The sequence below is a fragment of the Sphaerodactylus townsendi genome, linkage group LG04 (genome assembly GCF_021028975.2).
Source record: "Sphaerodactylus townsendi isolate TG3544 linkage group LG04, MPM_Stown_v2.3, whole genome shotgun sequence".
In the NCBI taxonomy this organism is placed as follows: domain Eukaryota; kingdom Metazoa; phylum Chordata; class Lepidosauria; order Squamata; family Sphaerodactylidae; genus Sphaerodactylus; species Sphaerodactylus townsendi.
In genome coordinates, this window is record NC_059428.1 from 75370515 (window position 1) to 75383771 (window position 13257).

Below are 13257 nucleotides of genomic sequence, written 5' to 3' on the forward strand. Positions count from 1 at the left end.
CAGCGAATAGCCTCATTATACTTCAAAAGCATTTCTCTTTTTTTTCTCATTCTGTTCTCTAGTGAACATTGTAATTTGTTATGCTGGCAATCCTTTTGAAATAAACTTTTTTTCCTTCAGAAAAAAATAGGATAACCTTGCTTTTGATAGATATGTGAAAGAAGTTTGATCTTGTTGACCTCTTATGTAGTTCCTTATAGTGCACAGAGGCTAGGCAGTTTTTAACTTAGGTAATGGAAGTTTGAAATGAATACCTGAAGCCATTTCAGAGTTTAGCCTCATTGTAGAAGAGCTGTATGTCTCTTTAAAAATAGTTTACTGTAGCAAAGTAGCTGTGGGCCTGCTAAAACAGAGGAAGTTTGCAGAATTCAAGTAATGTGAACACAATTTAAATTAAAAAAACAAGTATTAGAACAATGGCTTCTATCCTACCAAGTGTAAATATAAGGACATTATTGATAAAATCCCTCCCTTCCCATTTTCCCCAGTTGCAGCCCCCTCCCCCCCCCCCCGGCCGCAGTGCTGATACTGGAGATTGCAAGACATCCAGAGATAAAGAATCGAAAAGGCTGTAGTAAAGAGGGGAATTGGATTAATTTGTTTTCTTTTTTCACTTTTGTCAGTGGTGTTTCTGCTTCCACAAGAAATTCTGTTGGCATAGGAGGAGCAGCCAACTGATTCACCTTTATTATCCATATAGGGATGGTGTTACCTCCAGCACCAACATTTCAGAGGCTTCAGTATGTTGGGTGGTGGAAGGTGGAACTGTGGGAAAGCACTGATTCCATGAGTGCTGTTGCACTCATACTTTATAAGATCTAAGCCATGTTCTGATATTTTGCAGCACTATTGGATGTTGTCATGCCATTTTGCCACCTGAGGGTGGGGATATTACTGCTCAGAGCCCCCCCCCCCGCAAATATTAATGACTGTGGGTTAAAATTTTGGCCATAGCCAAACCGTTTTATTGACAAAAGATGTAAAGAAGCGTGAGGTGTAGCATGGGATCTGATCTGAACTCAAAGGGAAAAAATCTAAGATCTAAGGTTCTCAGAAAAGGTATAATAAAATCTGAATCATTATACTTACATAGATAGAGGACCAAAATGCAAGTTTGACTCAGACTTTTCATGTCAAAAACAGTAGCAAATAGCCTCATTATACTTCAAAAGCTAAATTACAGCTAAACTATTGATAGAGTGTGAGTCACACAATGGAATTAACACTCTGATTAAAAAGTTGATAAAAGTTTATTAGAGGAACTACAAGTAGGTAGTAAAGTGTAGAGACAGAGATAGGCTCTAGTTGCTTACAAAGCTGAGAGTAGAGAGAAGTAGTTTCTGAGAAGAAGCAGGAAATTACCCCCTGAGAATATCAGTCTAAGGACAGACAAGGAGTGCCACATTTAGCAGCCCACATGCCTTCCTTCCTTTACAGGGTCTTTTTCTCATTTCTTTGCATACTAGACAATGCCAATTCCAACAAAAAACAGTAACAATGTATTTGACTGTATTATGTTTACTCCTGGCTATTTTTTTGGGAAAAAAATGAGCTCACATTTTCTTTGTCTATCTGTCAAATCTTTCAAGAAAATTAAAAACAAGCAATTAAAAATCTCTATCTCATTTGCTCTGGCAACTTGAAAAATAATTTTATTTTTGCTCATGTATTTCATTAACTTATCATTTTGCCAGAAGTATGTATGCCACAAACAATAGCATTCATTAAACTATTTTTTACATATTAAGTTATATTTCCATTCTCTGAGAAAATTTACTCGGATTAGAAGTGACGTTCACAGAATTATGAATCAGTGCATAGAACCTAAGAATATTTTATTTGTATATTTCATATGTAACAATTTTACATGATAACTTCACCCCCAAATATCATGTATGTTTATTTATGAGAGGTTTAATATCTAAAATATTTAAATAATGGTTAATGAGAGGGCTGCTACTAGAAGGGAAAAATCATACTTATGCATAGCTAGATTAAGTTGATTCTCTCTTGCCCCCACCCCCATCCCGGACTGAAATATGAGTGCTGAGACGTACACTGACCAAAGTAATATATTTGGTACCAATGGCTGGCTGGGTTACCTAACAGTGTAACAAATCTTTGTATTGCTGACAGGCATGGAGATTTCTGGCTTTACAGGGTCTTTACAGGGTCCTTCCTTTACAGGGTCTTTTTCTCATTTTTCTCATTCTCAAAGTGCAGCAGGTCATACATAGAACTGACGCATATTCAGGTGTCCTAGCCTCATTCTCCAGAGTGATTGATTAAACCTCAGTTTCTCTCAGGCAGATACATAATGTAATCAGTGATGATAAATGATGGGCTCTTTATGTAGTTATGACATCTTTTTAAAAAAACAGTGCCTATCGCTACCTTGGATTTGTCAAATAAAAAATTTACAACTGTATATTATCTCATGGTGACCAGGCTTTGTATAAGTACAGGTTTCACTGAGTTTTTAATAACTTAGTTCGAAGCACAATAGTTGTTTCAGAAAGCTACTGAAGAATTGCAAATATAAGAAAAAATAAGAAAATTTTTCATATGCACTTTTCTGTTTGTCAAGATGCCTAAGGACATCCTGTTAAAGGAGAGACCCAGAGCAAATACTTAGAAACCCTGAGGTCTAAATCCACAAACCTCACCCAAACAGGCAGGAGTCAGGGGGCAATCTTCCAATCCTTACTGACTACACAGTAAAACACAGCTGGTTTGAAAGGCAAGACTCAAAGCAAGATGTTACTATTTCCAACTGTAATCTCATCTTCACAAAAGCCACTCTAACCAGAGCAAGAGTTCCAAGGTGTCAGGGGGCATAGTGCTCAGCACCAAGACCACACTTAATCAAGATTCAAAATAGTGAATCAAGGAACCATAGCGAAAGGTACCAAGTAGCATACTTTGCTAGCTTGAATAGCCAAACATTATAAGCAGAGGATTTGAGGTGGTCAGGACCCAGTGACCAGTAAGATCCATGCCTAGTGATCTAAGGGTAACTTGGATTCAAGTCAAGAGGGACAGGCAGATTAATAGCTTATGATACCCTTATCAAATGATGGCCTACCTTATGCTGAGCTTCTACTGAAGAAGATTGCTTTTTGGAAAATGTGGAGCATCTGAGTGAGTAAAGGGGCAATCCATTCCCAGGTTTCAGTCTGCAGAGGAAATGGTGGCAGCAGCTGTGGCAGGACTGGGGGGCACTGGTAGGGTGTTTGGGTGCCTCTGTCCTGCACTGCCCCCCCTCTTAAGAACTTACATTGTCTTCTTTCCTTAATCGCTTCTCTCCGGAGTCTCTCCTCTGCTGCGTTTGTTCTCTTCCTTATTTACAACTCATGTCACTTCCTCTTTCTAGCTCTGCTCTCCCTCTATCAACTTCCTGCCCTTTGTTACCCCACCTCGTCTGCCTGGCCCTGCTGCATGTGATTGATTGCCCTCTAGGGTCCTGACCCCGCCCCCAGTCACAGTTGCTGGGGTCGTTTGCACATGGCTCGCCTTGTCTGGCTGGCTCCAGAGTCTCTCTGTGAAGGGAGGGGGCAGAGAGCTCCGCCTCAATATCCATCCCTGCCAGCCTGAGACTGCTGGCTGGCCCGCCCCCTCCTTTTGTTTAGGACGTTCACAGATGGTGCTGCTGGCTGCTGCAAGTCTGTCTGCCTGGCAGGGATGCTGAGGCTGTGTGGGCCAAGCGGCCGGTGAGGGGGGAAGGAGGAGGGGTTTCTCTGCCTGTTTTTTCACCCCCCATGTGACCTGGCAGGGGCGCGCTCAGGACAAGCTGCTCCGGATGTCCCTGTTGGCGCTTCGCCACTGCCCACTGGTTTCTGGATATTGTGGTTAGATCTCAGATCTGATTTGTGTTCATTAATTCTCTCACACAGAGATTGGCACATTTTCCCAATGTAGCCAGCCGAAGTTATTGGCACATGATGGCATATTTTTAACTGGATAATGTGCAAGTGGATGAAACCAAGATGGTATAGCTAGATCCTGTAACAGCGTTACTCAAGTGATTATGGGGACAATGTAGTTTACAGGTCTGTGACAGAGTTTGATCCTGGGTTTGGGCCTCTGTTTGGTGGTCGATGGTTGTTGGTGAGAAGGTATTTTAACTTAGGATGGTAAGGCTTCCTGACACTTTCTAACATGGTGGTGCTACCCAGGTAAGTTGTAGTCAGACAGGGGACCATTTCTGCTGGGATCAGCTGAGTGCCCTACCGGTCATATTCTTGATATCTTGTATAGCCCAGTCTCATGGAGCACAGCAAGAGTAAGATGGATGACAATCTAAATTCAAGGGCTTAATATCAAGAGGATCTACCTGACACATATCAGTTTTCCCCCTCTCATTTTAAGAATGCATAGTTTCTGACAATGTCTTTCCTAAATGCACAGCCACTTGAATCTGATAGCCACTGTGCACTCGTCTCACAGTTTTACCAGTTTCTGATAGTCACTGAGCACTTGTCTCCAGCTTCACAAAGAGCTTGCAAATGTACACAACCTAGTCTCATCAGCAAACCAGTTGTATTGCCTGCATTCTTTCCCCCAAATTTACTTGTATCTTAAACCTCCTGTTCAACTATTAAGTGTCAACTAACCTCCACAATTTCTTTAATAGTCCAAACTCATAAGGACTTGGAATGCCCCTATTTTGATTTCATTAGCACTGCTGAAAGCTCATCAAGTCTTGGGCTCTTCCAGATTTTAATCCCATCAAATCATTTTCTGCAACATTGTGTTTGCCTAGGATGGAACTTCCTTTGTTCCAGGAAGATTGCCCCTCTTATCATTGCCAAAGGGTCAAATTTTCCTATATCTAGACCCCCCCCCCCCAAATCCATGCACTTGAACTTCCTCCTTGAGCCCACAAGAAGTGCTGTCCATTTCTTCCACACTCCTTGGATATCTCCACTTCTGGAATGGTAAATATTGCCCTTGTCAATTTTCTTTTTTATTTATGCTATTGCTCATCTCTTTATTTCCTAGGCTTCCTAAATTCTTTGTGCTTGCAAATGTATTTAATTTTTTTTTAAATCTCTTAGTAAAATTGTAACCTTTTCCCTTCCAATCCTGATTTTGAGTGGATTTCTTTGGAGAGTGACCTCCATATATATTGGTGGAGATTCCCCTACCAATCTCTCACACTGCAGGTCTTTTCCCAGCCAATTCCCCCAACTATTAAATGAACATACCAGATCAAGTTGGATAACAGGGGGATAGTCCGTTCATATTAGTAATCTGTGACTGGTGGTGATGTTGATCAGGGAAGTCATTTCTCCCAGTTGAAGAGTTTCAAGGCTAGCATCTTTTTAAGCAACATTTTCCATCCCTGATTTTTACATTTCACAATGCTGAGTATTGCCTGTGTACTTTTAAATGTTTAAACTTTTGATTGTTCCAATTTTGTAAATTGTATGTATTGATATGCTATGTATTTTAAATTTATGGAGATATTGTAGCCTGACATCTCTGTGGTTATATCTCTATGTATTGTGGTGAGATGAGGTGCTGGTTCAGGTAGGTATTAAATGATATTTTTTTATTTTAATGTCAGTAGCAATTTATAGATTCCCTCTCATTTGGGAATATATTCACAAATTTGCACAGAATAGTCATCTTTCATTTTAAAAGCAACTTTAATTTGCTTTCACACAAGGTAAAAACAGATAGGTAATTTAAATTGTATACAATAGGGATTTCTACTAATCTATTCAACCACCCACCTGTTTACACAAAGAACTGGGAAGTAGTGATGCAACAGTGTAGCAAGGAAAGGAAGGATAGGTAGAATTGTCTTTACTGCCTAGAAACAGAACAAGGCTGTGACTAGGACAATAACAACCACAGAATAATTCCAAACAAATAGAGTGTACTACAGTGTGGGAGCATTAATGTTTAATTGTGATTTCCTGTAGCAGGATGCCAACTGTTAGGACTATTATTAAGGGGCGATAAATGCTATGTGATATATTTTTCTGTGCTATTTGCTAGGTACCCAGAGCCTTACACAGCTTACTTCCTGCCAGGCAGTGATCCAGAGTTTTCCGTGTCACCTCAATCTGGAGAACTTCTTCCACTTGACACAGCAGGGACTCTCATAACGATTGCATTTAAGCCTAATATGTACAGCAAGAAGCACAGAGCAACACTGATAATAAAGGTGAGCCCTAATACTGAATTTCTCTCTAAAGGGTTTAATTGTAGTAAGCTCATGAATGTAAATATTTTCTTCCTGTAATAAATTCTGTGGGTTCACTTTGCTATTTAAAAACACACTAAAGAGAATATTTTATCTTGGTTGCATCATCCTTTCTTCCTTGTAGTAATTTCAACGGCGTATACTCAGTGATAAACGGATTGACTTTCAAATAAATGCAAGTAATATAAAAAATTTGGGGTTGAATGCTGACTACTACCAGTAGAAGCATACATCTTTGCCGCATTTTCTTGTGCTCTACATGTTACAGCTTTTAATGCGGTATCGGGATTCTTCCAACCTGACTGCCACTCAGACAGTCATAAGACTTGTGTGAGAATTTTTCCCCCAAATGTGCAGGCTCCCAGTTCAATTAAGTACACATAATATGTATTCTAGTGCATTTCAGTGTGAGAAACTGGCACTGGTGGAAGGCTGAAGCTGCTCCTTTCCCCATACCAGGGTTCTGATCTTAATCAGGGTCCTGACACAATTGGGCAATGTTCCTCCACACCCAATATGTAATTGTCCAAGTAAGGACAAGGAGTCTTTCCCGGTGGGTTGAAGGAGGCAGTGGTCCGCCCACTCTTAAAAAGACCATCCTTAGATCCTGGCGATCTGGCCAATTACCGCCCCGTCTCGAATCTTTCGTTTCTGGGGAAGGTAATTGAGAGAGTGGTGTTGGAGCAGCTTCAGGGTTTCCTGGATGACGCATCGGCGTTCGATCCCTTCCAGTCCGGCTTCCGTGCTGGGCATGGGACGGAGACCGTTCTCGTCGCCGTCACAGATACGCTCCGTATGCAGCTTGACCAGGGCGGATCGGCGCTGTTGGTATTGTTAGATCTAACCGCAGCGTTTGATATGGTCGACCACGATCTTTTGACCCACCGCCTGGCCGCTTCCGGGGTACGGGGCACTGTCCTTCAATGGATTGCCTCGTTCCTCCGGGATCGGAGTCAGCAAGTGTGGTGTGGGGACCAAGCCTCCCGGCGGTGCCCACTTCATTGTGGGGTGCCTCAGGGAGCGCTACTGTCCCCGCTGTTATTTAATATCTACATGCGACCCCTTGCTCAGCTGGTACGGAGCTTTGGGCTGATCTGTCATCAGTACGCTGATGATACTCAGCTCATTCTGTTGATGGAGGGGGGAGCGGTCATCGCCCCTGCAGCTCTCCAGCACTGTTTGGAGGCGGTTGCTGGTTGGTTGCAACAGAGCAGGTTAAAACTTAATCCATCGAAGACGGAGATCCTCTGGCTTGGTCGTGGGGGGAGGGTGAGAATTTCCAGCCGCCGGTGTGGGAGGGGGCCTCATTGGCGCCGGCCCCCTCAGTCCGCAGCCTGGGGGTCCACCTGGATTCGTCTCTTTCGATGGAGACCCAGGTGGCCCATATAACCCGGGTTGCGTTTTTCCATCTTCGGCAGGCCCGGCGGCTGGTTCCCTTCCTCTCCCACACAGACCTGGCCACTGTGATCCATGCAACGGTCACCTCCAGGCTGGACTATTGTAACTCACTCTATGCGGGCCTGCCCTTGCGGTTGATCCGGAGGTTACAACTGGTCCAAAATGCAGCAGCCCGGCTGCTCACGGGGGGCGCCTTCCGTGATCATATTCAACCAATACTGCGCCGCCTGCATTGGCTCCCGGTTGAATTCCGGATCATCTTCAAGGTATGGGTACTTACCTTTAAGGCCTTACGCGGCCTGGGACCCTCATACCTTCGGGACCGCATTACCCCATATGTCCCTACTAGGCCTCTACGTTCAGCGGAGGCCAATTTGCTGGTAGTCCCTGGCCCCTCAATGATGCGGCTGGCCTCCACGCGGGCCAGGACTTTTACAGCCCTGGCCCCTGCCTGGTGGAACACTCTTCCTCCAGCTGTCCGGGCCCTGCGGGATCTTGGTGAGTTCCGCAGGGCCTGCAAGACGGAGTTGTTCCACCGGGCCTTTGGAGTGTCCAGCCACTGATATAAGTGCCCCCGCCTCCTCCTACATTTTGGGCCCATTACCATCTACGGGCCCACTCTTTTTCTCCCCTTCTGGGAGAGTTTAACAGGGATTGTTGCGGGCATTGCTGTTATTAGTCGTTCTTAATTGCTGCATTTTAACTTAAATTATTTACAGTCTATTATGTAATTATGTAAAACAGTCTATTATGTTATTTTATGTTGTTCACCGCCCAGAGCCCTTCGGGGGTTGGGCGGTCAATAAGACTGAGAAATAAATAAAATAAATAAAATAAAAGTCAGGTTGGGGGAACCCAAACACATTGAAAATCATAATGTGCAGTTGAGGCTCCAGGTATCTACTATGACTATAGGCATAGATAGATACATGGATTGCCCATATGGCTCAAGTGGCATTGAGGAGTTGTTTTGGCTTCCATTTTGGGTTGGTAGTTCTAAATAGTAGAAATGGAAGCTGAGACATTTTGATTTGCCTTCTGCACAGTAACGCTAGAGTGCCTCTGTAAAAGAAAAAAGGGGGAGAATTGTTTTTCTGCTTCTCGGATGACATGCCATTACCATCAGGAATAATGCATTTTCAGAAGTAGCAGGTGGAATAAATGCAACTGAAGAGACAAGGGGAAAACTCCAAAAACAACAGGGGGAAAGGAGGTGTGCAGAATGATTTCACAGAAAACATTTCCTGGACACGAAGTCTGACCACTGGGAATATCTCTGGTAAACTGTGCATGCAGAAAAAGTCCTTAAAATGCTAGGTGAATCCTTTTTACAGTGGAATGTGAACCTCAGGTTAAACATACTTGAAACCTAAATTATTAATACAGCAGATACCAGGAATGAAAATAATTTAACCTTGTGCATGAGTTAAAAAGGAAATTAGTTCATTCTGGAGCAAATCCCCTACCCATATGTGTGTGTGATCCTTGAGTATAAGGTGCTAGGGTTGGTTTACCACAGTGTCTGCTTAGCAATTCATTTTCATATAAAATGAAGTTAAGTTTGAAATTGTATAATGTTAGGCATGCTTTTCTACAGAGATCTTCTTGATTGTTTCCCTGAGTCCTATGGATACTTAATCGGAAGCAAGTTCCACAAAATTCAGCAGAGCTTAATCCCAATCAGTTGGGCATAAGTCTACATCTTCAGACATTTCATAGGAATCATACTTTATGTAAATTACAGTCTGAGGATGGCATATTTTAAGGGTCCTCTTAAACTTAAATTACAAAAAGTTAATCTACTATAATGTGCATATTTTGGTGTTTATAAACATTTGAAATATCATGACTTTTATAGTGTATTGGGTGCAGAATAGAACTATTCAATAAATATGCTGTATAAAACCTAGAATTTCAAGACAATAAAATGAAACTAGAACACTAAGAATTAAAACATACATTAATTTGCTGATTTCATATTTATATTATTTTAAAAAATGCATACCCCCATGCCCCAACTCAGTTTTTCTGAGCTAGCTACCACACACAAAATTAAAACAAGAATTTTTAATTAAGGATGCACAATTCAATTTCACAAATATTCAGAATTCATCAAATAATGCCATATTCAAATATTTCCAAATCCAAATTTCATAATTCTGCATGTGTGGTATAATTCGGAATACTCAGAATTCCATTGACTCTTCTAGCCACCAACTTGGCTGCTGGAAAAAGGAAATGAAACATATTTTCCATGTAGCCTAGTACCAGACTCAGCAGAGTCTCTCTCTTGACATCATCCTAAGGAAGATGAGACTGCCGGAAGATCTGATGGAAACTTTGAGACCTCAACTCTCATTCCTTCAGGATCCACCAGGCTACTAAGGTGGGAGATGAGGAGTGCATCAGGAATATGGAATAGGAAGCATCTCACTAAGACCTGCCATCACAACCCCTTCTCCCTTGGGCATCTCTTTCTGCTCCCACAAGCTGCAAGTCAGCAGGGCATGGGATGGGATCACAACCTCTCTGGTATGGAACTACTTCCAAAAGATGGGGGATCCCCAGTATGCCCAGTAACAGTTATGAAGGGCACAGATCTGCTAGAGGAAAGGGCTGATTCATCTCTCCATTTCTTCAGGTGGAGAGGTGGTGCTGGTGAAGTGCTGGTGAGGTGGCCACCTGGCCATTACTACACAGAAGGTTGATTGCTCTGCAACCATGACCTCCACTGCTCTCCTCTCCAGAATTCCACTAGGGAGAAGGGATGGCAGATATCTCCGATGGAGATGTTTGGTGCTGGCATTAGCATGCCCAAAAGAGCAGAGGCAGGCAAGCAAGAGGGTTAGCTACCTTATTGTCAAGATGACTACTCTTGACAATCAGCTTTTTAGCATAGTAGCTACTGCTGGCTGATCTAGGATGCTAACCCAGTACACAATACCTGCATATACCATACTGAACCAGACTGTACTGCCCTCCTTTTCAGAGAGGCCATAGAGCATGTAAAGACATAGTTGTTCTAAAATCTAGAGCAGCTCCAAGGCACAGCATGTGTCCCTATTGCTTACTGCACATAGTGGAAAACTCTTGACTTAAGTCACAGAACCATAGTAGTGTCCAAGAATCCCTTAGCTCTGAATTTATCTAACCAATGATGGGCATATGCTATTAACAATTAGATGATGGCATACAAAGTAAGGATTTCCAGTCAGTAGAATATAGAATAAGATCAAAGTCAGAATCAAGTGGCTGAAAGAACTTGGGAATTTCTGGCCTGTCAATCCTAGTCAACTGGCAAGCATTCCAGTTCAGATTTACAGAGGTGTTGTCCTATGGACTAGAATAATACTTCTATAATGAATATTCTAGTCTCAGTGGACTAGAATAATACTTCTAGAATGGATACAAATCAACTTGTGAAATAATTGGCAGGGACTTTTCATGAAGTTCTTTTGGGCTTACATTGCTAGTTTTTACATAGGGCATTTATTACCTCATTGCTGTGTTAACTTTGGGACTTCAAAACAAGCTAGTTTGGGGGTAGCACAACCTGATTTTCTTTCCTTTCCCTTGTTTTGAATATTATAAATTGTTTTTGAGTCTGGAGGCATATAATAGCATATGGATAGGACACAAGAGATTAGTGTGGGAGCTTGGGCAATGTACATTCAAAACCCTGAAGAGTTGTGTGATGCCAGTGAAGGGAAAAATGCTTTGGTGCCAGCACAAAGGCCGCCTGCCAACAACACTGGATGTGTCCATATGGTAAGCTCATTCAAGGTAAGGAGTTTATAGTGATACTCCTAACAGCTGTTTTGTAGCCATATTCTGAGATGACTCACTTGACCCAAAAGGATGGTAGGTGTTGTTGCTGCTTATTTCAAGCCTCCTCATTAATCCGTGGGGTACAAATAAAGCCAGCAACCCATTTGTTATTTGTGTTAGCTTCCTGCTGTGAAATGGCTTCCTCATAACTGCATCCCAAACTGTTCCACATTAGCAAGATTACCTAGGGCACAAGATAGTATGCAAATTTTTATCACTTTCCTCTTAGTATATAAAATGAAATGTTCTTACTTGGTTTATCATATACAGTAATGTTTCTTTTCCACCCGTGCTACAGTTCCAGTAATGTGACTTTTTGAGGCACCCCTTGCATGGGAAGCTGTGAATAACCTAATTACATACTTTGTGAAGATAGTTGTTGTATGCTTCATGGTAAGAAACTGTGAACTACTGAAACTTCTCATTTGTGTTTTCAGACAGCAGGAATGCAATGGATGTATGAGATCAATGGCTTGCCACCACTGACCACACCACCTACAGCATCAGCAAAAGTTGTTTGTAGGAATACATATGAGAAATCAACAACAGTGCAGCAACGGAACTTCGTGCGTGAAAATATGAAGCTGTTATCCACTGGTGTGTCCTCAACGGTCAAAGGAGCACCTCTAATTTTAAAAGCAAAATAAAAACATAGAGTCTTAAACAGAAATTATATTTTTAGGACAAATGTATTGCTAACTACTTTTATATACATTGGATTTTAAAACAATAAATTCTTTATTAGATATATCAGTAAACAACTGACTATGGTCAGGAGCTTACCTGGGTTTCTTGTGTCCTTTTGTAATAATGGCGGAGACTTAGCAGTAAAGCATTCCTCAGCATGTCGAATACCATAATACATGCATGATATTGTGCTTGTTTTTGTGATAGTAATAGAGGAGAAGCAACAAGTGGGCCAAATATTGCTTCAATTTTTTGTCAGTCCAGCAAAAGTGGGCTCCTATGAAGGGGCTGCCCATGAAAAAAGTCATTTTTGTAACAACTCAGTGTTTTGCAATGAACACTTCAGTATTTAATAGCAACACTATAGTGGTGATTTTTTTTAAAAAAATCCTTTTATTGCTTTCTATTTGCATCTTTTCTGCAAACAGTCCTTAATGTTTTGTTCTGTATTTTTTACAAAATGTTTCAGAGACTGGAAACAGCAAGGGCACTTGACGATGCATACCCTGAGGGAAACATTTATAATGTTGATGATGTGGAACTGGTGGAGGCAACTGATTTACTGTCTGCTGTGTCAGCTTGGTGGCTGGCAGGAGTGAAATTATATAGGTAGCACAACTGTAGAATTCTAACTGTGATATTGTCACGCCCCTGAGATCTGTTCAATAATGAGACTTCATGTTCAAATTATTTCTTTTTTTGAAAACAGCATCAGGTTTAGGCATTCAGACTTTCATTGACAGAACTAAAAATTAAGTGCCAAAACCGCTCCCATTATACCCCTCTTCACTACTTCTATGCCAGTTCCCAAGAGGGGCAATGACACCCCTCCAGTCTTGTGGGAAGGCCTTCATTAAAGCAAAACAACCCATACTCCCCAACTCTTTGAAGTGTAGCAGCTAATAGTTGTCTAATGAGTTGATTAGGCCTTGCCTAAAAGTGAAACTAAGAAGCAAGTGAGAGAAAGCAGTCCCAGAGGATCCCACATTCCAGCCAGGAGACATGGCAGGATCAAGCCGAAACAGGGCCAGAGCATGACATTTTGCCCTCCTTAAGGCACTGAGGATATTCATGGTGAAACCTATGCAACAAACAAGGGTACTGAGCATCTGAGAAAATTACACACTCAT

General features: G+C 41.9%; 1 protein-coding gene across 1 annotated transcript in view; it reads left to right on the plus strand.

Moving 5' to 3' along the window:
• Positions 1-12222, plus strand: part of CFAP47 (cilia and flagella associated protein 47) — a 290800-nt gene extending 278578 nt beyond the window's left edge. The window contains exons 57-58 of the mRNA XM_048494089.1: positions 6007-6175; positions 11878-12222. Coding sequence (XP_048350046.1) covers positions 6007-6175; positions 11878-12087 — 379 coding nt within the window. The 3' untranslated portion in view covers positions 12088-12222. The remainder of the gene's footprint in view (positions 1-6006; positions 6176-11877) is intronic.
• The last annotated feature ends 1035 nt before the right edge of the window (positions 12223-13257 follow it).